This window comes from Halichoeres trimaculatus, unplaced genomic scaffold (genome assembly GCF_033239565.1).
Source record: "Halichoeres trimaculatus isolate MK-OKI-2021-1 unplaced genomic scaffold, fHalTri1.1 fHalTri1_scaffold_3, whole genome shotgun sequence".
NCBI classification, from domain to species: domain Eukaryota; kingdom Metazoa; phylum Chordata; class Actinopteri; order Labriformes; family Labridae; genus Halichoeres; species Halichoeres trimaculatus.
The window spans coordinates 11,770,211-11,795,254 of NW_027437181.1; the positions used below are offsets into that span (position 1 = coordinate 11,770,211).

The 25,044-nt window shown below is 40.2% G+C and overlaps 3 protein-coding genes and 1 long non-coding RNA gene across 5 annotated transcripts in view; 3 read left to right on the forward strand and 1 right to left on the reverse strand.

Annotated features, from left to right (window-relative positions):
- Positions 1 to 24: 24 nt before the first annotated feature.
- Positions 25 to 8,154, reverse strand: slc24a5 (solute carrier family 24 member 5). 2 transcript variants are annotated; one of them, XM_074666570.1, is made up of 9 exons: positions 7,995 to 8,154; positions 5,643 to 5,822; positions 4,469 to 4,552; positions 4,141 to 4,244; positions 3,883 to 3,983; positions 2,929 to 3,209; positions 2,635 to 2,844; positions 1,375 to 1,476; positions 25 to 1,231 (listed from the first exon to the last, which is right to left on the reverse strand). In XM_074666570.1, exons 2-9 carry the CDS (start codon positions 5,722 to 5,724, stop codon positions 909 to 911), a joined length of 1,287 nt encoding a protein of 428 aa, XP_074522671.1. In that variant the 5' UTR covers positions 5,725 to 5,822; positions 7,995 to 8,154; the 3' UTR covers positions 25 to 908. The 2 variants fall into 2 exon arrangements, with proteins under 2 accessions (XP_074522671.1, XP_074522670.1); XM_074666569.1 differs by lacking the exon at positions 7,995 to 8,154 and adding an exon at positions 6,190 to 6,352 and having other exon boundaries at positions 2,635 to 2,841.
- Positions 7,740 to 25,044, forward strand: part of LOC141787879 (uncharacterized) — a 76,085-nt gene continuing 58,780 nt past the window's right edge. Inside the window, exon 1 of the long non-coding RNA XR_012598097.1 lies at positions 7,740 to 7,879. This is a non-coding gene — a long non-coding RNA (uncharacterized LOC141787879). The remainder of the gene's footprint in view (positions 7,880 to 25,044) is intronic.
- LOC141787845 (RING finger protein 148-like) lies at positions 9,686 to 13,453 on the forward strand. The gene has a single exon (XM_074666526.1). It carries the CDS (start codon positions 10,086 to 10,088, stop codon positions 11,172 to 11,174), a length of 1,089 nt encoding a protein of 362 aa, XP_074522627.1. The 5' UTR covers positions 9,686 to 10,085; the 3' UTR covers positions 11,175 to 13,453.
- Positions 14,042 to 15,127, forward strand: LOC141788324 (RING finger protein 148-like). Its single transcript, XM_074667236.1, has one exon. It carries the CDS (start codon positions 14,042 to 14,044, stop codon positions 15,125 to 15,127), a length of 1,086 nt encoding a protein of 361 aa, XP_074523337.1.

The window sequence follows — 25,044 nt, forward strand, 5'->3', positions numbered from 1 at the left end:
GTCTTGCAGTTGTTGTAGACATTGTGTAAAGTGGACCTGAGGTCTTGATCTGTTATGAGTTACTGCTCAACACTGCAGCACAGTGGCTTCTTGAGGTGAGGGATTCCACTTTAATCTAGACGGTAGCAATAAGAACAGAATAAAAACAAAGGATTTAGATTTATCAGCCAGAGTTGTGCACTAGTCAGTGGAAAACTGGTGATAGTTTATTTTTTTGCCATTTTTATTTACTGGCAGTGTTACAAATCAAGTTGCAGAACTTTGTGAAGTCCAGTGTGAGCTATATGGTTCTCTGTTAACACAACTGCTTAAAACTAAGTTAAAGTCATCATGAGGTGGAAAATTTTTGGTTTTCTTTTGTGAATCTTTCAGCTTTCTTTCTTGCAATCAGTGAGGAGCAGGTCATAAAATCTTATCAGAGGTTGTCGACAGAGACCCTTTTTGTCTCCGCTCACCCACTGACTCAAAAAGAAGGACAAGGCCAAATGTGAATAGTTAACACCTTTATTACTTAACTCTGACTTGACGGTTCTAGGTTTATTTGACCACTGCAGTCACTCCTGAGGCGGCACAGTTTCTGTTTATGGGTCTTGAGTAAGACGGAAGACATTTCAGCGCTTGATAGCAGGTCTTCACTTTATGATAAGTCCAGTCTGGATCTCACTGGTACACACAGGTTGAATGATCTTTGGCACATTTCCTCAAATATATAAAGATCATCCTCTTCATGAGATGTGACCAGCACAAGTCTTTACAGCACACTATCTTTAAAAGCATGTGAGTGGCTTCATGCTTTCATCTCTTGACATTTGAAGATCTATAGACTTTAACATATTTTTGTTGAATTGTTGTTTTTGGAATGTTAACAGTTCCCAACAAAATGGCTCCGGTTCTGGGAAGGTCAAATCTCAGTCACCGCACAGTTTTATAGGATTATTCCCAATAATCCCCAGTTCATAGAGGATGGACAGAGTGGCAAAGAGGACGTAGCAGAAAAGACAAACTAATCCCAACTTCCAATCCAACTTCCATCCATTAATATGGACGGCTACAAACAGGAAGATGATGGAAAGGAGGAGTGTGCAGGAAATAAAGACGAGTCCATTGCTGCTGACGTCTACAGGGTTGACTGTGTCCACAAAGGCGGTCTTGATGAACCAGGGAAGGCCCAGGCACAGCATGTCGAACACATTCGAGCCCACAATGTTGGACATGGCCATGTCAGCTTTTCCTGATGGAAAGAAAAACACATGTACTCCATAAATTCAAGTCTCAATCCCTACAGATAATCAATTTAGAGGTTGGCTCTTATTTCAAAAGTGGTGATTTAATGTGTTATGGTGGGTCTAAAACTACATTCAGGACTCCGTTTACCTTCTCTGGCAACCATCACACTGGCCACAGTGTCAGGTATACTGGTCCCAGCAGCCAGCAGGGTGAGTCCCATCACTGTATCGGGAATGCCAAGAGTCTCACCTGTGTGTGTGTGGAAACAGAGCACCAAACATAGAGTCAGATCCCTCCTCTAACAGCCACATCAAACTAAGCAGCTGATTTAAACAGCAGTTAAAGGGTTAATTAATAATCACTGGAGGCAGGGCAGTAGTGCGGATTGGAGAAATAATGAGGTCATAAGACAAAATTCCCCTCCAGCAACCCAACTAACCAACCAAAGATAATTTCTGTAAGCCTCTAACTGAACTAAGTGCTTAGAGCTGTTAAAAACATTAAATTCAGAATGAATCGCTAAGTAACAAAAACTTTTTCTTCTTCATTATGTGAAGAGGAAATATAAACACTTAAGTCTCTAGATACCAGAATAAACCTGACCAAACCTCAGCAGTTTTCATGTGTAATCCCTCAAAATAAACGCCTTTTCATGTCGCTGCACACTCCCAATAACAGTGGAAAATTATTGAGGACATGAGCTTTTGTCCCCCATGTAATCAACTTCTGATCAGAGGCCTTTGTGGGAAAATTTGTTCAGTAATCTTAATCTGCAGGGGTACCCGAGTGTTAACCACATAGCTCGAAGTCCCAGTGGATCATCACACTCCTGCAAAGAGGGCACATTCCCCCTCACACTCAGCATGGATGACTCGTACCTGCTCGGTCCCATGCCTGCTCTTTCATAACTCTACATTCTTCTCCCATGTGAGCACATCTGAGGACTACAGAATAATAATCCCATTATACTTCAGTAGACCTACAACCATCACATGATGGAGCGACCCTTTTATCCGGATCCCAGGTCAGTTTTATGTCCGTGAATGGGGAGGTGGGGGATAGAGCTTCTTTTCAACCCGTGCCTGGGGATAGCTCTGTATATACACGTAAGGCTCACATGATGTGTTTCCTTAGGGGTGAAACACACTGTAATCCTGCTGTGGCTGGTCGGGCACATGGCCCACTGGAGCTCCAATAACCCCCCTCTTAACTTTTCAGGACAATGGCATCTCAGGAATTAGCCAGCAGACCAACATGTGATTCTACTCTGCAAATGAGACCTTTTTCTCACAAGCTTGAAACTCTTGTGATCCACAGTTGCCCTGAAACCACCGAGTGATGGGCTGATTTATACTTGTCAGAAAAAAACCCACACACATTTTCAATGAAGTCGATCAATGATCTCACCAACGACAGTGACCATCCACACCAGGATGTACGTGAAACCTGAGATCCAGACAGCAGACATGAGGAAGGTTATCATGAACCATTTATTCCAAAACCTTCTCCTGCAGTCAGGTATGGTGAGGAAGAGCAGAGTGATGATGGGCAGAGACAGAACCCAGAGGATTCGCTTCAAGTCACTCTCTGGCATGGAAAACACACTTCTTTGCTCTGCTGGGGGGACAGAGGAAACATATATTTTTAAAGGTCAATCATCAAGCGAATGAGTCCATCAAGGTGGACATTACTGTGTTTTACCTTCAGGAATCTCATTGAGGCCGTGGAGGCTAAGAGACAGGTGGGAGTATCCCGAGTCATCCTGGAAGATCCCACTGTCTGTCCTGGAGCGACTGTGCACTCGTAGATGGGTGTCATCATTCCAGCCCATCAGTGGCTGAATCTCTGTCTTAGCTGTTTCTCTGGTGACGCAGGTGCAGCACGGGCTTATTTTCCTCAGGACAAACTCACTGATGTTCAGGTCGAAACACAAGACCACGATGTACAGGACGTAGACCATGAGCAGACAGGCAGCGTCATACCTGGCAACACAATAAAATCACATTCTGGGGATAAATTGAAGTAGTGAGTAGTCAATAGCAAAGGTTAATCTCATGGCCTAATTCAGAGAATGGAGATCTGTCTTCGAACTCTCCCTAGATATTAAGCATATATCTATTTTATTTTATTTCTAAAACCTTGCTGCATAAAAAATGGTATGAGTGAAATTAAAGTATTTAAACATTTTCATAAAATGAACATTTTATGTGACAACAGAGGTAGATTCCTGACTTTAAAAACTAAATCTAAAACACGTACTTCTTCTCTGCTTTAAAGCAGTTGCAGTAACTTTCCTGTTATTTCCTCTCTTTGGCAAACTAACATTGTTTTCACAACTTTTTTAGTGTTCTCTATAAAGCAAACATTTTATTTGCCCTATTTTTATAAAGATATACAACCGTAACAGTCTTTTTTTGGAACAGATTTTATGGTATTTTTGTTTGCCATCACTGGAATCTGAAATGAAGGCTGAATTCTACTGCACTCACTTTCTTTATGATAGTGGACATTTATCAATCTGCACTGTCACGCTATAAAGATATCTGTTGGTTATTGTGCTGTACTATCAGGATGTTTTGTACTCCATTTGATTTTTTTCACATTGTCACAAGACACCATAAACAGCTTGATTTGATGTATCATACACACACTCACCAGTAAACCTTGTTATCACAAATGATGGCAATAACAGCAGCCACACTGATGCCGTATGCCAGGCAGTCCCTGAACAGTGGCCAGCAGGTGAGTCGGCCTGCCTGATGATGGAAACAAAACTTAATGTTTCACAGCTCATAAAACACAATGTACACAATATTTCTTCCGCATTGACCCAGTTAAGCTGCTGCTCTTTTGTACAGGTGGTTACAGGTAATCTATAACCAAGTGTCAGTGTGAGATTGTGTCAGGGTGTACCATAGAGGCCAAGAGTCCACATGCAGCACAGATTCCCAGCAGGTTGTAGACGGCTGATCCAACGATGGTGCTGATCCCAATGTCTCCCTTTGTCACAAACACACCTGACACATTTACGGGAGAACATCTTAGTTTTTAGGATGAGGACAGTGTGGTAGAAAAAGCCTTATCAAACATCACTGTTTATCCTTTTATCCTGTTTTCCCCCCATATGGTAGTTAATTCCAGTTTATTGGGAGGGTAATAAACTCGGACAGTGCTGGTAACACTTGACTAATCCTCAACATTACAGGGTGAAATAACAACACATAGGATTATGGATCATTACCCAGAAAAGCTGTGACCAGTTCAGGTGCAGAACTCCCTGCTGCCATAAATGTGGCTCCTGCTACATCCTGAGACAGCCCCAGACCTGAGGGGGACACGAGACACACCAGGAAGTTCAAATTAAGTGTGAAACTCAAGCAAACAGGTGCACTGAAAGCAAAACACCAAACAAACAGTTTGAGAAATGTGGAATCAGTGGAGAGATGTTTGAAAAGTTTGTATTTTTATGTTTTTATTATTATTATCAAAAAAATATTGTATTTGTAGGTTATGCTCCTTATTTACCTTCAGGGGGTGAAGAAGTTGATTTTCTCTTACAAACAATGACCAGTAATTAATTTATATCTATACACATATGCCTACCAAAAAACTATAATAACCATGTAAAATACTCAGTTCATAAAGAAAAAAAAAAGTAAATCTGAATTGGCATTTTCAGCTTGTACAACATAATTATTTCCTTCTCTAACTTTCATATATCATGAATATTTATTTCAATTTTGGCCTGCTATTCAAAGAAAAAAGATACTTTGCTTTTTTTTGCAAAATATTTAAGCATTTCTATCTAGCTTTTTGAAGCCATTTTTCATATTTTTTATAGTATTTTGCTTCCTGCATTAGAATTAATTCTTTGAAAAAAATAATCTCCAGATTATTGTGTGGAAAAAAAAATCACAAGATGGAGGCCTACTAGAAACACATAGTTGAAACAACACCAACATCATTAAAAATGTTAATATTCTGCATTAAAAAAAAACTATAGAAAACTATTTTAACGGCAGAATTTTGAATGAATGGACCTGTTCAGTCACACAATCTCTCCACATATTTGTGTCACAACACCCACAGAGCCTGATTACTTTAAAATTTTCCCAAATTGTTGGCTTTGGAGGCAGCTAATATGAGTGTGAGATCTCTCATGCAAACAGGTTTCACAAATAATTATCAATTACACGAACTTTTTATATTGAAAATATGATTTTAGGTTGAAAAATTAGCCTTATGGTGGCAAACATATTTTGTAAACTTATAATAGAAAGTTGGGTGTTAAGTCCTCATTATCCTCATACACTGTAGTGGGCTATGGTTCATGTGATGATGCAACAGGCCCCTCACCCTTCACACACAAACACACACAGACACTGTACAAACACAAAGTATTTCATGTCACTCACGGTCACTGATCACTTCTAAAGATGGCAGAAAGTAGTCATCACAGACTATCGCCACAGCCAGAAGCATGTAGAAAATAAGCATAAAATAGATGACGAGGCCTCCATCTTTCCTTTCCTGTAGAGTGAAGAAGCCTTCAGGAAACTCGGTGGTCTGTGGTGCAACGCAGTCTGTCTCATTCTCTGAAAGAGAAGGACACACACACACAAACACACAGGCAGAAGTATCACTGATAAAACCTGAAACAAGCAGCCTATTCTGAAGCACTAACAGAGTTTGCTTCATAATCTCTTAATGGCACTTTCATGGTATTTCATGCCAATGAGACATGAGGATTAGCTGAGCAAACACTGTCACAGCTGAGGAACCATAATTGATTACTCACACTTGGTAAACCACAAAATAAACACTCGGAAGTTACAGCTACATAACAAACATGACTGAAAACCAGAGAAAAGTATCTCTGGATGCTGAGGGAGATTTAAACCACCATTAAGATATCAATATTAAACACACACACAAAATAATTTAAACATCTGAATTTCTTACCAACATCCCTTCGCACCCTGGCTGGGTGGGTTTCCTGAGCTGATTTTGCTGTAAATGATACAAGATGAACTGTGCAATACAAAAATATTACAAATCCTAAAAAGTAAGGTATAAAATCTTTTCTCCTCTTTTTCTGCAAAACTGCAGTCTTACTCATTGTCATTTAAGTTAATAAAAAGTAAAATATCAAATATTCCAAGGAGTCATATGTCTCTTTAAGTCTCACAAGTTTCCAAAGATTTAATTTGAGCTAAAGCTGCTTGTAACCGCTGCATCTAACACTACTCTACGACTACAAGACGCAAATAAAGGGATTATAGGGGGGAGAAAGCATCTTTTAAGGGCTGGCGCTACCAAGTGTGGGGGATCACGAGTTGTTAAGCATTCCAGTCAACTTGAACAGACTTCAGCCTGAGGCACATTGGGGGTGTAACTAAGTATAAAACTACCTCCACACACTTCTTTCTCATCCTTCCATGTGGAAAATTGGTTGTTTCTGTTCTTGTAACCGAATTAAAACACAGATTTACATGCTTGAACACATTTAGGAACATTACACAGCAGCAGTTTCAGGGTATTACGACAGAGGGAGGTGTGTGTATGCAGGAAAGCAGGTTGGGGGGCGGGTAGATGGTTAATTGTAGGTGCAATTGCTTTTTGATGCAAAAACAATAACAAATCTAAATAGATTTAATATATTGGTCAACATAGGTTTCAATTTAAATTCATTAAATGCAAACACAAATTATGCTGTTATTTATTAATCAAAAAATCAAATCTGAAAAGTAATACTCCCCAGACGCACACTGAATGTGAAACAGCTACCTCCTGATAAGCCTGGCAGTCCTTTTCCTCACTGTCCTCCTAACCTTCTCTAAGAGCAATGCAATTTTCACCCCATCAGTATTTCCAATACTTGATTTTGCAGACTGAAAATGTTGCTGCAAACATGACCCTCTTTTCCTGTTCCTAACAAAAGTATCAGTGCGTAATCAAATGCACATTAACTTTTGCAACACTCTCAGAGGCCAGAAACTAGAAGATGGAACTGCAAGGTGACTCCTGACAGGATAGGATAGGATAAGATAGCACAAGCCACAATATGATGTTTCAGATGATGTGACAAAGCGTGGGATATAAAATAATAAAATATTTTATGATATCTGGTAGGGTGTTGGATATGTTGCCTATGATAAGAATAACATCCTAAATGTCCGCGAGATAAGAAGCAGAAGCATAATTTGCTGCAGTAAAACAAACTGAAGAAAAAAGTGCATTTGTTACATGAAATTATCTGAAGCAGGTAGTTATCTTACCTTGTGGTACAAATGAATTTCAGTGCATGGACCACATGTTGCCGCACAGGCCTGTATTGACAATATTCCCCATCTCTATCATTGAACACATGTTTAAACCTTCATTAATTTTCTCACGATCTATCCCTGTAAACGTGAGCCATTTAAAGGTCGTTGGTCAATTAGAAGTAGACCATACCTGAGTGTGACAGAAAAGGGGGTGTGTGTATTTGAGGAGCTACGGGGTGTCCCTGGACTTGCTTGGACATGCCCCATGTGCCCCACATATCCTCAGACCAGCCACATGTGAGCACATCAAGCAAACCACGAGGTCAGAAATCATTAAAACAACCGGACACAGTCTTCAAAGCAGAAAGAGACCTGCAGAACTAACGGTAGGCATCTTTAACACATACTTTTGCTGTGGGACTGTGTCAAAATAGAGTTGGCATGTGCTGAAGTAGGTTTGTAGGTTAACAGAATGCGCAGAAAGTGTGATTACTAGATTACCTGTTCATTAATAATCTTCTTGGCATTAAGATTGCATTGGTAATCCAAGCGGGTCAGCCAAATTAGGCTCTTTCTGCTGTTGTTGTGATGGTTGAATTAGTGCAGTCGACAATGTTTTCAATGAAGTGCAGCACAGCAGCTAGTAAATGGCGCCCCGGTGTGGCGCAATGTGTGTCGTAGAGACTGGGCCGCAGGGGTTGCAGAAAGTACTTTGTGCATTATAATTTTTTTCTCATCTGTGTGCAACTATTGTGGACACCACATAGGGGTGTAACCCATACAGTCTACGGGTGTAACGTGTAGAATAATTAACGGATGACTTGGGCGATATAGATGTACAATGTCACAGCACATCCGGGTTCTTTTCAAAACAACAGTTTACTTCCTTCTTGGGTTTTCCAGAAACTACTGAGCCCTCCCTTTTTAAATTTTATCAATTTATTTATTTATTTATTTATTTATTTATTTATTTATTTATTATTATTATTATTATTATTATTATTATTATTATTATTATTATTTTTTTTTTACTATTTTCTAAACCAGCGAACCTTTATTTTCAAGTTATGAAATAATTTGTTTTTGTTTCTGACTAGTCAAATAAAAATGCCCATCTGGTATTTTGTTGCAACTGCAGTCGGATTTTTTATTTATATAGAATAGTCAAGCTGCAACAAAGCTGCCAACCAAGACATGTCACATATTCTCAGGACAAAGTCATCTATTGTTGACACACGCACATGCCTCAGGTATTAAAGTCCCTTACAATGAGTAATAGCACTGACACTGGAGAGTTTCACTGACCCACATTGGGTCTGAAGTTGTTTGTCATTGCTTGTACTCCTGTTTGACCAGAAGATGTCACCATTAAAGCACGATTTAGTGAGTGTCTTGAATGTGACATTTACACTTACATTACACCAATATAATGTGTTTTTCTATACTTACTGTACCAAAACAAAATTTAATTTGAACTATGCGCACATGCTCAATGAGGACAGTTTTTTTTGCCTTTCCCCCTTTCTGTGCTTAGCTAAATTATGTCACTTTCAGGAATTTAAGGGTCATAACAGCACCATTGTTTCTCTTATCGAGACCTGTGAGCTGCAGCTGTATTAACAACAAATATCAGGCTGTGTTCCACTGGCAGATTTCTGTCCCACTGAGATAAATAATATAAAAGCACATTCTGCAGTGGCCATTGTGCTGTGGTTTCTGTGTTGAAGCAGTAAGGTAAAACAGCAGCTTGGCAAATAGCCTCTCCATCTCATTTGTCATTTGAAGCCTCTCTGTGTCACTCAGTGTGTGTGTTTGTGTGTGCTTTCACTTGTGTGTAAGACGATAGAATGGAAACTTGACAATCCCCTGTTCCATCTCAGTTGTCACTGGTATGCTAGCAGTGTGGAATAAAGCCTCAAGGTCTTCACATATAGGGCAGATCTTTTGCCACTGAAAGGACAAATTTTTAATATTTATGTGTTTGTTAAAATTGAAAGAAGACATAGGAAGAAAAATGTGTTTGTGTTGGGAAAACAGCCATGAGGTGAGGAAACAAGTAGTGCTTGTCAGTTTGCTTTGACAACAGTGAGCTCACAAAAATAGAGGAAGGAAACAAGTCAGACTGGAGGAACTGGTCAAGTTGCTTTACACTGTGTTATACAAGGAAGCGTCAGCAGCTTTAACTGGTTTCACAAGAGCACTGCATGCTGGTTACATGTCAGTAAAATGACTCTTATCATTTGCTTATCATGTCTTTCACTCTCACAAGTTGTTCCTTGGCTCTTGAACGGCAGAGGTCTGTGTGTTTTTTTTGTGCCACGACTTGTTGAATAGCAGCACCCTGCCCTCTGAGAGGAGTGCTCACTGTTCAAGGTTCAGGAAGATAACGAGAGGTGAGTGGCTGACGCAGAACTCGTGTTATGTTACCAGAGACTCATATCAGATTACGGCAGACAGCAGGTTGGGTGAAACTGTAGCTGTGTTCAGGACGCTGTGGCTCAAACAAATCAGGAACTGGGACTCGCAAAGGAGTTTAAAAGAAGCTAAAGGAGCTAACAGAGGGCTTTCTGTTGTTTTGAAGAGAGCGTTACCATGGGTAAGAAGACACTACACTGCCTGCTGCTTTTGCTGTGTTTGTCAGGACTTGTTCCCTGCTCAGCTGGCCTGGTGTTTTGGACAGCCGTGGTGGATATAAAATACACTACCAGCAACAATCAGACTGTAGAGAAATACTGTGAGTGTGGGGTGTTTGGTCGCAACTCTCCCCTGGAGAAAGCTTTCGGCATTGTCACTCTTCCCAAGGGAGACCCCAAAGGCTGTGGCCCAGATCCTGTCTACAACCGCAATGCCAGCTCACCACCATGGATCGCCCTGGTTAAAAGAGGCAACTGTACCTTCAGCGAGAAGATAAATGCAGCCAAACGACAAGGTGCAGCTGGTGTTCTGGTGTATAATCTGGATGGCAGCGGCAACAGCACCAGTCACATGGCTCATTCAGATGCACCTGGTATTGTGGCTGTCATGATTGGCAACTTTCAAGGTATGGAGATTGTAAAGTTGGTGAAAAATGGGACTGAAGTCCAGATGCTTATCAGCCTAGGCAGCCCACACGGACCCTGGATGGACAGCTATTGGCTCTACTTCCTCTCTATTGCATTTTTTGTTGTGACCGCAGCTGCCATCACCTACTTTGTTTTTATATCTGCAAACCGCCTTTACAACCTGGGCAGACACAGACGAGCTGAGAGGAGGCTGAAGAATGAGGCGAAGAAGGCAATCAAACGTCTACAAGTACGTACACTCAGAAAAGAAGACGAGGAAACAACAAATGACTCCAACATGTGTGCTGTGTGTATTGAGTCTTACAGGCCAGGGGAAGTGGTGACTGTGTTAACATGTGACCACATCTTCCATAAAACCTGCATCGAGCCCTGGCTCCTGGAGAGGAGGACCTGCCCCATGTGTAAGTGTGACATCCTGAAGGCCTTGGGGGTTGAGGAAGAGCCTAAAGACAATATTCCAACTAATTCACCACCAGATGTCACTGTGGTCACAGTGACAGGAGGAGAGCCTATGTATGAAGTCCCACTGACTGACCCAGGGAGCTTTGACCCAGAGAGACATCAGCATCTCTATGACAACAGGGCCTTCGAGGGGGAATCAGAGCCGTCGAGAGGATGAACAACAGAGATGGGAACACAACAGCAACAAACCAGGACACTGTCAATTTCCCTGTTTGACAGAGATATGTTTCATGGATACATTAAACCAGCACAAAGGAATCAAACTTTAATGATCCAATATGAGAAATATTGTTCATCTTGTAAAGTAGACATCCTTTAACAGATTTTTGAAAAGAGGATAAAACTGTTAATTGACTCTTGTTTTATTATTTGGATGCTATTGCAGTTGTTTGTGTCTGTTTTGGTTAAAGTATAAAATCATTGGGTGTGTTCATGCAGCTTCTATAAGATGATGGAGAAGTCATGGAGGGTAGTTAGTGTCAAATTGCAGTTTTGCATAGTCACCGCATCAGCATGACTGTGTTTAAAGTACCAGACTTTACTGTGCTTTAATATCTGCCCATCTGTTTGAAACTTGCGGCCAAAGCTCTTTAACTTCTTTTGTCTTTATAACTGCAGCTGGGTTGGAGTATCTTTGTTCAACCACTTAAAACAAACAGGCTCTTCTTCTGATCCTTTTGTGAGCATGTTTTTTTCATTCCAGTTGTCGTGTTGACAGTGAGGATAGCTAACACACCCTTTTGAACACACCCATGATGACTGAAAATGCAGGATGACACACATTGCTTTAGGGATGTAAAGGTACATGTGTTCATACTAAACTGTTTTAGTTCAGCACTTTTGATGTGGTATGTTTGGGGTTTCATGGGTTCAGTACAGAGTCAAAGGTCGGCTGTCATGTTGGCTAATGGTATACTGGTGTCAGTCTGGTGACTTTTTGACAAATCACCTGAAAACTTACTGAGTTTTCTTTTTACCTGTGATCAGTTTAGTGCTGTGGGCTCAGGCTGCCTGGACTCTCATTCGTGTGTACATTTGTTAGTGAGGAGGGGGAGGAGCTGCATGACACAATGTGCACTTAGTGCTGTGTAGATTGCATCATCTTGTGGGAAAAAATACACATCAGGCCTCGTTCTGTACAATAGAAAAACAAAAACATGTCTTAACTTTTAAAACAAACTGCTTTCAGGAAAGTAGCTTTTTGTCCAGAGTTGGAAATATTGGAAATGTTGTCACATGACGTCATGTGTGCGTTTGTGTACATATGTTTGTGTCAGCCCCACCTGATGGAGCACCTGCAGGGCAGCAGGAGAATTAAGCCACACCAAACATATAACTTAGTTTATAGCACAACTATTCTTGTGCAAATATTTACCCTTTATGTGGTGTATAGACTATTAAAATTTACTCACAGAATGGAAAACGTTCCTTCACTTAGAGCTCAGCAAGGGCTTATCTTGTGTCCTGAACGATTCCAGTTTAATCAGTCTTATAAGTTTTCTTTTTTCTTTTTCAGAAAGTTTTATTTGAAACGTCAAAGGAAAATCTGAGCAGGTGTATACAAGCCTAAAATGTTAATGCTCAAAGCTAGACAGTTTGTAAAAGTTATCTAAGATCCTAATCAAAGACAACACATTTTATTTGTTGCTTTTTTCCCTCATATCACACCAAGATGGTACAGGACAAGAACTTTAAAATTGTGCTGAACTGAGTAAACTTCTCATGTACCCTTACACTAAACTATGTGACTAACATCACCTGAGGGGCTGGCTCTCTGTAGAAACATGCACCACAGAAACATGCCTTCTAGATACTGAATAAGAATTCATCACACATTTTAGGTGAGGTTGGCAGATCTGTGGTTTCCTCATTTTACAATCCATTGATCCAGAGCTTAATGATGGAGCAAAAATATGTCATAGAAACTGTACGCAACATGCATCCGCAGAATGTAATCTTAACAGTTCGATGGGGGTAAATTATCTTTATGATGCTGTTTTTGACATCATGTATGTATATTGAGATAAGATGTAAATCGCAAAGTTAATATAACGATATATGTACAGTACTTTTAACAGATGATTTTATATGTACAAGCAGAAACAGTTGAACAGGTTTTCCAGCTTGTTCCTCTGCTTATTTGATATGGAGATTATTTAGGCCTTGTGGTCTACCTCTGCACTCTCTGTACACTGTGTTCAAGTTTCTTTAATTCCAAGTTTGTCCCTCTGTGGATGAAAAACCTTCAGGATTTTTTCTTTTTTCTGCTGCTGTGGGATGTGCTGATTATGATACTCATCATGTTTTACCCATATAGAGTCTTTTTCACTACTGTTAAACAGATTCAAAGAGTCTTAAATCATTCTGTGTAAATGAATTGTACTTCCTGTATTAAATCACATTGATGCTTATTAGAATGCAATAAATCCCTCAAAGTGAGGCCAACTTCATGAGCATACTGTGTGTGTTGTTTAGAGTGTTGTTTCTCTAGGTGTGTGTGATTAGGAGTGGATCAGAACGGTCTACGTGTTGTCAAGAAGTGTCTTTCTCTCTGAGTTATGGTCTTTTTCTGAATGACTGTTGAAGAGGTTAGGAAGCTGCAGATACCTCTGCACAGGAACCAATCTTCAGCCACCTTGAGCAAAGAAACCATCATTAGCTTAAACTAGTTTGATCACAAGATGACTTTGTGTTAGTTACATGTCAGTGCAATTAAGTTTATCATTTGCTTATCATGTCCATCCTTCTTGACGGTGTTGTTTCTTGGCCCTGAAAGAGCTGCACCCTGCCCTCTGAAAGGAGTGCTCACTGTCCAAAGTTCAGGAAGATAACGACAGGTGAATTGCTAATGCAGACCTTATATGACACCAAAGATTTTATTAGAGTTGACTGCAAACGGCAGGTCAGTTGAAACTGTAGAGGTGTTCGGAACGCTGTGGTTCAAACAAACCGGGAACTCAGCGTTACAAAGGAGTTTTGAGATCCGAAAGCAGGGTTTTCTGTTGCTCTTGGGAGAGTACCACTATGGGTAAGATGGCACAACTATGCCTTCTGCTTTTACTGTGTTTGTCAAGACCCATTTCTTGTTTTGCCTTCTACACGTTTTGGACAGCCGTGGTGGATATAAGCTACACTACCAGCAACAATCAGACTGTGGACAAAAACTGTGAGTGTGGGGTGTTTGGCGACGACTCTCCCCTGGAGAAAGCTTCTGGCATTATCACTCTTCCCGAGGGAGACCCCAAAGGCTGTGGCCCAGATCCTGTCTACAACCGCAATGCCAGCTCACCACCATGGATCGCCCTGGTTAAAAGAGGCAACTGTACCTTCAGCGAGAAGATAAATGCAGCCAAACGACAAGGTGCAGCTGGTGTTCTGGTGTATAATCTGGATGGCAGCGGCAATGAAACAAGTGAAATGGACCATCCAGATGCACCTGATATTGTGGCTGTCATGATTGGCAACTTTCTAGGTATGGAGCTTGTAAAGTTGGTGAAAAATGGGACTGAAGTCCAGATGCTTATTAACGTGGGCAGACATCACGGTCCCTGGATAGACAGCCATTTGCTCAACTTGTTAGCCATTACATTATTCCTTGTGGTAGTAGCTACCATTTCCTTTTCTGTGGTTTATGGAAGACGCCTCGTTGAGCTAAGCAAATACAGGAGAGCTGAAAGGAGGCTGAAGGATGAGGCGAAGAAGGCGATCAAACGCCTACAAGTACGTACACTCAGACAAGAAGATGAGGAGACAACAAATGACTCAAACATGTGTGCTGTTTGTATTGAGTCCTACAGGCCAGGGGAAGTGGTGACTGTGTTAACATGTGACCACATCTTCCATAAAACCTGCATCGAGCCCTGGCTCCTTGAGAAGAGGACCTGCCCTATGTGTAAGTGTGACATCCTGAAGGCCTTGGGGGTTGAGGAGGAGCCTGAAGACAATATTCCAACTAATTCACCACCAGATGTCACTGTGGTCACAGTGACAGGAGAAGAACCTTTATATGAAGTCCCACTGACTGACCCAGGGAGCTTTGACCCACAGAGACATCAGCATCTCTATGACAACAGGGCCTTCGAGGGGGAATCAGAGCCATCAAGAGGATGAACAACAGGGACGGGAAACACAACAGCAACAAATCAGGACACTGTCAAGTTCCCTGTTTGACAGAGATATTGTTCATGGATACACAAAACCAGCACAAAGGAATCAAACTTTAATGATCCAACATGAGAAATATTGTTCATCTTGTAAAGTAGGATAAAACTGTAAATGGACTTTTGTCTTATCATTTGGATGCTGTTGCAGTTTTTTGTGTCTGTTTTGGTTAAAGTGTAAAATCATTGGGTGTGTTTATGCAGCTTCCATGAGAGGACTGAAAAATCGTGGAGAGGGGCAAGTGTCAAATTGCAGTTTTGCAAAGTGACCACATCAGTTGAACCATGTTTATGGAGGAAGTTCAAAGGATTCTTTTTTTATAAACTGGTGCCAAAGTTTCCTTTACAGCAAGGCTCTTTAGCTTCTTTTGTTTTTAAAACTACAATTAGGTTAGAGTCTCTTTGTCCATCTATTTCAAACAAACAGGCTCTTCTTCACTTCTCTTTTTGTAAGCTGCTGCATGTTTTTTTCCATTCCATTTGTCACGTTGGCGGCTATCACACCCTCATGAACACACCCATGATGACTGGAAATGCAGGATGACACACATTGCTCTAAAACAAGTGAATAACATCACCTGAGGGGCCGGTTCTCTGTAGAAACACGCTCCAAAGAAACATGTTTGCAGGATTCAGACGTAGTAAGAAGTCATCAGGTGTTTATGTCGTAGTTGGCAGAGCTTTTGTTGTCTTATTTTGCAATTGACTGATCTCCAACGAATGTCACAGGAACAGCAAACAACATGCATCCAAAGATTGTAAATTTGACTGTTTGATGGGGTAAATTATATTTTCTGTTAAGATTTATGTACAGCATTTTAAATGGACAAATTTTTATAAACAAGCAGAAACAGGTCCTCCAGGTTTTCCAGGTTCTTTGATCCCGATCATCCTCAGTGCATGAAAAACCTACAGGACTTTTCTTTCTGGGTCTGAGTCTAAAATTTTTCTGTGTAAATGAATTTTACTTGCTGTATTAAATCACACTGATGCTTATTAGAGTGCAATAAATCCCTCAAAGTGAGGCAAGCTTTATGAGCGTAGTGTGAGCACTGTTTCTCTAAGTGCGTGTGAGCCAGAGTGTGTATGGAGGGGTTGTATAAGAGCCTGCACATCAGACAGGTCTGTGTGTGGTCAAGAAGTCTCTTTCTGTCAGAGTTATGGTCTCGTTCTGAATGACCGTTGGAGAGGTGGGGGAAGCTGTAATTACCTCTGCACAGGTGGGAGCCGATCCACACACACCTTGAGCCTGAGCTGGATAATCATCATATCATTGAAATAGAAGGGCCTGACCAGGCAGGCAGAGATACGCAGCTGTTTGGCAAATGAAAGGAAATTTTCTTTTTTTTATTATCTTTCCATTGTGTTTTATTGTACATTCACAGCAAGGTGTGGAGAGCAGTCATAAAAAGTCTTTTTGCAACACAATTAGAGATACTTTTGTTTGGTGTTTTGGACTTGTGTTGTTATCAACAGATCTAAAACCCCTTTTGACGTGTCCCTTCATAAAATGACGCTCATGTGTGACCCTTGAACACAAGTTATGGCTTTATTGTGGACATTTTTGAGAGCGGTTTTTCCACTTCGTCTGATTGTTAAGAGAGATTTGATAAAGGTTTAAGCGTTGTTACATAAGATACATTTCCAGTCTTAAAAAATTTCTTGTTATCCCCCACTCACTTTCACTGATTCATTAAGAATCAAATGTTTCATTTTAGTTTTGTTTTATTACCCACTCTGGTGCCCAGGTGCTTTCACCATCTGTTTATCATTATATGAGGCAGCTGTGCTTTCGGGTTTTCAGGTTTCCTCGTCCCGTCCTTGCTCTTTTGACCCCTCAGTGTTTCAATAGTTAATAATTATTCTACATTTTTACATCGTTGCACCTTTTATTTAAATGCAGACTCTCTCAGAAGTTGTGAGATGACTTTTACAATTCACTACAAGAGGATGAAAAATAAACTTTTTAAAAATTCTGTGTGAGTGTGAGCAGGTTTGGGGTTCGTGAGGAGTCATGTTGAGGTGTGATAGGTTGAAAGGTCGAAGTTTAGAAGTCAATGATTAAGTGTTAGCAAAGGGCAGACAGCTTCTCCTCTACCCCCTTATGATGTCTCCTCTCCTCTGTGAGATCAGTGTGCTCTGGATCTCAGGCAGGTGCTGTGAGCTCAGATTCATAGGTCAGATGGTTATAGTGGTATCACAGTGAGGACAGAGAATCGATACTGAACTAACCGGCCAGGGTGGGAACAACTGGCAGGCTGCAGGTTAGAGGCATGCTCTGCTCAGCGATGGCACTCCTCTGATTTATTGCAGTAGTTAAAGAGAAAATTGAGTCAGAGGTTTTCATTTAATGGCATGCTAGTCTGTGGCTGTGCTCTAATACAGCACTTGACCTTCAGTTTCAGATAGGGATCAAAGTGAGTTAAGTGCTGTGGTTGTCTGAGAACTTAACTGAACCAACACACTTGAATCTCTGGGAATATCACGTTTAAGTGCTTCATATAAACCCAATAGTTTGATATCAGGGTATTTTTTAAATAAACAAGAATACACTAAGCTCAATGTTCAGGGGTGAGAGAGGTCATCCTCCTTTTTGTGCTGCACTTTGTTCCTGTGAATTTTATGATAGCCTTGCAACTCCACCTGCTGGACAAAATTTATAACTGCAGCGAGTTTACATTCAAACAGTTTAAGTAAAGCTGGTCACAGGCCAGTTCCATCTTTCATTTTTGGTTTTAAGGTGCTGGGGAAATTCATTGCCTGAGTGGAAAGTACAGAAAAATAAATCTCACTACGATGAAATATATTTCTTGACCCGGTGTTTGTCTTTAATGGAGCGGAGGTTTTATACACAGTGCAGAAGTGCAGGGTGACAGAATCAACAAAAAAACAAACAAAAAAAAATCTGGCACATTTACTTCATTACACAAGAACATGGATTCAAAACCATAAACCATTAGTTTTTATAATTTATTTATTTATTTTAATTACATCATTATATGCATTGGTGGGTTAAAGAACCACCTACATAGGCCTGGAATAGCAACTTGGCTAATATTATATTGAAAATAACAAGCTTCTGCAAAGTTGTCTTTTACATATGCATGGCCAAGAAAAACATTGGGAAAGATGTCATTTATAAAACAGACCATTACATGGTGAAAATGAGATAAAGTTAAAACAAGAGTCAAAATATAATAAAAGTAATAACACATTAGCATAAAATGAAATCTACAACACTCCTGATGAGGCAGATCAGGCTTTCCCTGAGAATGCCTTTTTTTCCATTAAGAGGGAAAAACAACAACAAAGAGTTTGAACAGACCTTGGCTTCTGACCTCCATCTCTTTTTTGGACTCTCACCCAATTTAGTTGTTGAATTCACATAATTCAATTTCTCTTCAACCAGCAACAAAATTACTTTCAAATAAGAAGTTGAAAACACCGTTTTGTTTTTTTTCCCTTTTCGTAAGGTCTCTGTGCTTCTATGCTTTTTTCGGACAGGACAGGACAGGACAGGACACTGGACAGAGCAGGAAACAGAAACAGGGTGTGTATCGACATCTAGCACAGGGGCCTTTGGGCTGTGTGCAGCTCAACCACAAGGTCAAACTGTGTCCCACAGACAAAAACACTGTTCAGATAACTGTTCTCACAAACTGACAGAGTTGCTGCCCAGACATTTGCATACTTTTATTTTTGGGGGCTCTCAAATGATAATTAAAAAATATATATATATTATATTTACTGCTGAATATCTGTCGTTAGTAGTGATTATTTACCTTTTTATTTATTTATTTTGTTTTATTTTGTCAATTTGATTCACTGCACTTCTATGCTTGGCTTGTATGGTAGCTCAAGCTTGCTGCACCTTGATGAGGGCTTAATTTAGTTTGACCCAGATTTAGTATTACTATTGAGCTATTAACTGGAACGCCTGAGAGCTTTTAAGGTGTATTTGCCTTTCAAAAGCACAGTAGTGCCATTATTTTTCATTATGGTTGAAGTAGGAAGCAGGAAGACACTGTGACTGTTTAACTAGAGAGTGTTGGAAAGGACAAAAAGCATGTACGCTAAAAAATGATAAATAATAAAAAAAGCAAGTTACTCTCTTGACCTCAAAATTACCGCAGAACTGGCAGCCTTCTTTGTAAAAATATATACATGAATATAAAAATAAACAATATGTATCTCACACAGAATCTGGTGATTTTATAACGTCTGAAGAGATTAACAGTCATTTATGTCTGTTAATTTGTCTCTGTCCGTCCATTTATCTGTCTGTCCACTCGGCCTCTGTGCCGTCTCATGCCGCCTCAGCAAAGTAAAAAAAAGTCTTTCTAATTTAATTATAGAAGTTGCTTTTCCTCTGTTGTCCCAGACTGTCTGAGTCATTATCCAAATGAAGAAGGGAAATTTGATTACAAAAGTGCATTCAGAAAGAAGTGAATCAATTGAGCCAGTAAGTACAACATAAAGCATTTCCTTCTTCCTTTACTGCTTACTGCTTACTCAGAGTATTAAACCAAACACTCTTAAAGATTCATGTCATCCTCCTCTCTGCTTTCTTGGTGTTTCATTGGCTCAGGGATGACATGCATATTGAGTGACCTAGTCTCAACCCGTTTTCCTCCTAGCAGGGTTTTAACGCTTATGTTCCTTCAAGAATCATTAAAACTTCACTGATGGTTCGTATGCTGCTCATACCTGGCTCAGGAGCTGGTCTGTTTGCTGCCATCATATCTACTCAGGAGAAAACTTCTTCACATGTTCTACATAAATTCTGCTTAACTATAACCTTAAAAACAGGAGCAGACTCAGCTTTGTCCAGGTGTGAGGCTTGGCTTCCTCCTGATGTTGACAGCTCTTCCTTCCTGTTGTTGTCCCTCTGCTAGATCAGATAGTGGCGACTGAACGGGACAAAACAACTGTCATCCTGTGACACAGGCTTTCCTGTCCTGTCCTTTGACACGTTTGCCGGCTCATTCTGCTTTGCTCTCTTTTTCCTGCTGACAGATGGCATAAAGGGCAGGCAGACACGTGAGGTTAGAGGTAAAGATAGGAAGAAGCCCTGCTTCCTCTCTGTCTCAATGGAAGGGGAAGGAAGTGTCGTCATTGAGTAATCTGTGGGTCCAGTGACCTTAAAAAAAGAAGACACAGGTTTTAGTTTGGATTTTGGATGAATCCCTTCAGATTTACTCATTTTTCATGTGTCACAGAAAATCTGCTCAGGTTTAGATGGCAGACCAGCTGCAGTGATGAAAAAGTGTGCCATCTACTGGAGAAATATCAGTGTAGCATTCTTGGAGATCAGAAAAAAAATATTTCAACTGAAGACTTGATCTCTTTTCAGTGTTTAAGTTTTTGAATGGGACTTAGTCTGTCATAGATTTGGAGCAGAAACAGTTTTATTGTTCAATAGCTATTATTGTTTTTGGATAATTTTGATGATTAATTATACTTTGGGAGTCGTGTTCAAGAAAAGCACATTTTGCTGGTCCAGAAGCTTTTAAAAGTAATAAATTTTAGGTTTATGTCCAATATGACAGCAAACTGAGGCTGTTTTTATCTTTAAACTGATAAAAGTCTAGTAAGGAGTTTTTAGCCTGTTGCAAAATTAAACTGATGGTGATACCTGCAAATGACCTGCAAAAGCAAACAGGACCAAAGTAGTAGAGAGATAATTTCTGGATGGTTCTCTGACATACGTTTCTCCTGGTATTGGTAGTCATATGTGGATTTTCCTAATTTTTTCCAAATATATTTTCTTAGAATTATTTTGAGTTCTGTTTCAGACATTTAAAGGTGCAGTTTGCATAATTTAGTAGCATTAAGCAAAATAGACTTGGCAGAAATGGGGAAAAACATGTTTGAATGAATGTATAATCACTTGAATATAAAGAATGATTCTTTTTTGTTAACTGAGAAGGAGCCTTTTATATTTACATAGAGAGTTAGAGAAGTTAGAGAAAGAGGAGAAAAGTTGTTGTGTGTGAAACACTTTTGGTAAAAACTTGCTAAACGGAGGATCACTCTTATTGGCCTGACAGGAGCTCATATTTGACTGCTGGTGTCACTTCACAGAGTAGAGGAGTGGGACATATTGCTAACATTTTATTTTGGATCTACACTGTACTTTTTGAAAATATAGAAAACAAACTTTTCAGTCATGAAGAGGAAAAGATCAGCAATAGGTCGTGCTGCTTTGACCACAGAGGGCATTGAAATCAATACAACCAGAAATTTTCCCACAGGAAGGCTGAGCAAAATGCGGATGACTGTCAAGGTGTTTTTTAGTTTCATCGCTACAAAAGTATTAATTCCAGAAATAATCAGCAGGATAAATGATAATCAAAGTGTTGCAGCCCTCAGTTGATGGTTGAAAGAGTTATTACCTCTGTGCTCTGCAGATCCCACTGTGTGGTGCAGGCAGAGCACATTTGGTATTCTCTTCTGCTGCTCCAGATTCCAAACATTCCCAGCATTTGTGCATGTGATTACCTTAGTGCTACCCCAATCTATCTATCATCTATTCTACAAACACACACACATCAGAGAGGGAGAGAGCCAGAGACAGACAAAGATAAAAAGAGCTCCTCTGTGTGCCTCAAGAGAAACCTCGCTTTAAAGCCGAAAAGGTCTGAGAAACACGTCTGCATTCACAATCAGCCTCTGTCTCAGCAGCCAAAGTGATGCCTCAGCACCGAGCCGGCACCTGTCTGGGACCAGCTCTGTACTTATCAAACCAATTTGCTCAGTATGAACCCAGCCTGTATGAATCCTGTGTGGTTTCCCCCATCAATAGCCCTGTTTGTATATACTTCATGAAACGATTTGTCAGCACTCCTTAGTCTCAGTGATTGAGCTTGTGTGCCATCACACGCTGGAAAAATATCCTCTTGTCTCTCTCTGAATGTTGATGGCCCCAGGCAAGGTTTCAACTAAAGTTTTTCTCCAAGAAGAAACTGCCACTCAGCACACTCTGACGTTTCGAATCAATGATCAAGCTGCTTTTCATCAACTCCTGCCATTTTCTCTAATTCCATTCATGCACGCGTTATCGGAGGCTCACTTTGCAGAAATGTCAATGGCTTGGGAAAGTAGGTGTGTGTGTGTGTGTGTGTTTGTAAATGTGTGTTTGTGTGTCACACTCTTCCCCAGCAGTCCATCCATCCAGCCTGATTAACTCCTCATGTGTCCTGTTGCCCGCAGCGATTAATTAATGACCCATTTGCTTAATTGCAAAGAGTTAGCAGGACAAAGACACTGAGGCAGTACCTGGGGGAGTAAAGGGAATGATGTTTGTTTTTGGATTTGAACTTAAGAGGAAAAGCAGGTGAAAAGAATTCTGTAAAACTGAAATGGATGAAAAAATGATGACAGGTCCCACGGCGTGAGCTGCCGTGTCCCTTCTCGTCTTCGCTGCCTGGAGTTGTATTTTTCTGTCACGTAGTGTCTTTGTGTCACCATCCGTTGCGAGCGTGGTTTTGTACGTGTCCAAAAATGACACAACAGAAGCTTCAGGTTCATCTCTGTGTCTCTTTCTGTGTGTGTCATTGTGCTGAATGTGCTCTCCTGAAGCAGCACACATTGTCAAACAGTCGCCTTGTTCACTCTGGCCATCTGTCGCAGGCCTGCCTGGGCTTCCCTACACAGTTTGTCCACAAGCTGTGGCTGCCATTTGGTTTCCAATAAAAGTCACTTGAAGGTTTGTCCTAATTTTTTGTACACCAAGGGTCAGAGCTGGGACACCACCCAACCTCGGCTGCATTTTGTAAAGACAAGTAACTAAAGTTGGAGTGGGTTTCATGCCCAAAATGTGTCCCTCCTCCTTCTGTATGAACAGATTTCAGACTATGCTTTGTTTTCTTTTTATTTTCACACTTTAAGAGAGTAAAAAAACATTTAGGATGTTCATATATTGTCTTCCTCCAACAGGACTTGGATATCAAGTGAATTGTTTGTACCAAATGGAGTATAGCCATGGCCTAATTAAGGATATGTACTGATGCAATGAGCATGATGTTTGAAATCAAACTGTGAGCTATAAATTCAGACTGCTCCCAGCCTTTACTTTACCTTATATCTCTCTAATGAATACTGTAACACAGTATGTATCTGTACGAAATCCTTCATAAACAAACCACATCGATGGTGTCCTGCCATGTGTTCTGCCATGTGTTTCTTTCAGCAGTCCCAGGTTTCTCCATGTTTATATTCATGCCAAGTCCCCATGCCAAGGTGCGGTATGCCTGCTTGCTTAAGTTGATACACCCAGCAGGGACAGCTTTCGTAAAGCGTGAAATAAATCAGAATGTGGAGGATGGAGGGGAAGACAAAAAGGGTAGGACACAGGTAGCAGACTTAAGGACATGTCAGCAGAGAGTTAAAAAGTTAAGATGTGAGGAAGCAGTTTAGGACACGGGAGAGCTGTGTAGGTGGCTTATAAATAACAAAATGGGTTTCTGTATGCGCGTTAGTCATGTTGTCATCATAGGATGGAAAGTTTGCTAATTCTCTGCACCATGAATCACTTTTGTTTACACATTTACTCTTTTCCAGATTTTATGCCAAACCTCCTTTGTTTCCATTTTTATGTAACAGATTATTTCCAGTTTCACGAACCAGTTGGTGCGCATGAAAATCTGCTTTAATTATCATTGATGCACATATTTTACTCTGTGCTGTTCATTTCGTGCACTTTTGAATAATAGCAGTCTGTGCTTCACCTCACCATTATGCAAACAATAGTATCACCGTAATGGGTTCATTGTGACTCAATGTTTATGTGGTGCAACAATGTTTTACACTGTCACATGACATTTAGATGAGCAGCAAGCAGGAAAGTAAAGCCTGAGGCACCATCTTGATGGTACAATTTTAGAAGTGAGTTATTAACGCTGAGTCTTCTTGCTGTTTGATTATTAATGCCACAAAAACACAACTTAAGAATGTAATTTTTACTTTTTAGAGTTTCAGATTATAACCTGACAGTTTGAAAATAAGGAATTTATAATCATAACTTAAAGCTCACGTGATGTTTTGATTTGGGACCACCTGTGTGTCCTAATGAATAATCTCCTGCTGTTTTTTTGCACAGAAAGATCACTCACTCTGACATTTTTGCTTTGGAAAAGTTAAAAAAACTTTTATTCAGTGAGCTTGTTTGGTTCGCAGGGCAGTGACAGCCATTAAAAAATGACTGTTTAAAGTATTTAGTCATATTGCTGATGGTCTTGTTTGCTTTTGTAGGACTCAAAGACCTCAAATGAGCTTTAATTAAACAAAACTCAAAGTAGGCTGACTTTTCTGTCGTGTTTTCCAGAATATGTGTAAATGGGTCACTTGAACCAGTTTTATTACACCAATAACAGCACGATATAAACACCACTGACGGTTGGTGGGGTGTCTTGACCTCCGAATGAGCCTTATCTTCTTCAGTCATCATTAACTCCTCCTAGAGATAACACTGGACAGTTGGAATAGTAGTTTTTCATTTAGTCATCATTACAGTACAGACACTTAAAATAAGTCAACAGTCATAAACTGAGTTGTGACTGAACAGAAAAATACACATTTAATTTTAAGCTCTGCAAACAAACAAATAAAAGCAAATCAAGTTAAGCTATCAACTTCCAAAGTGTAAAGACAAAAGCAACAGGTAAATCATGAACAACTAGAAAGGCACTCAGGGAGCACAGACCTCCGCCAAGCATGTTGTGATTGTTATGCAACACTTCAGTCTTACTTGAATGCTAAACTTCCTTTCACCAGTACATATTCCATATTCTGGATCTTAGTATCCAGAATATTGCCAGGATCTGGATCATACTTTTACATCAGACAGAAATTGTAGTGACCTTGTCT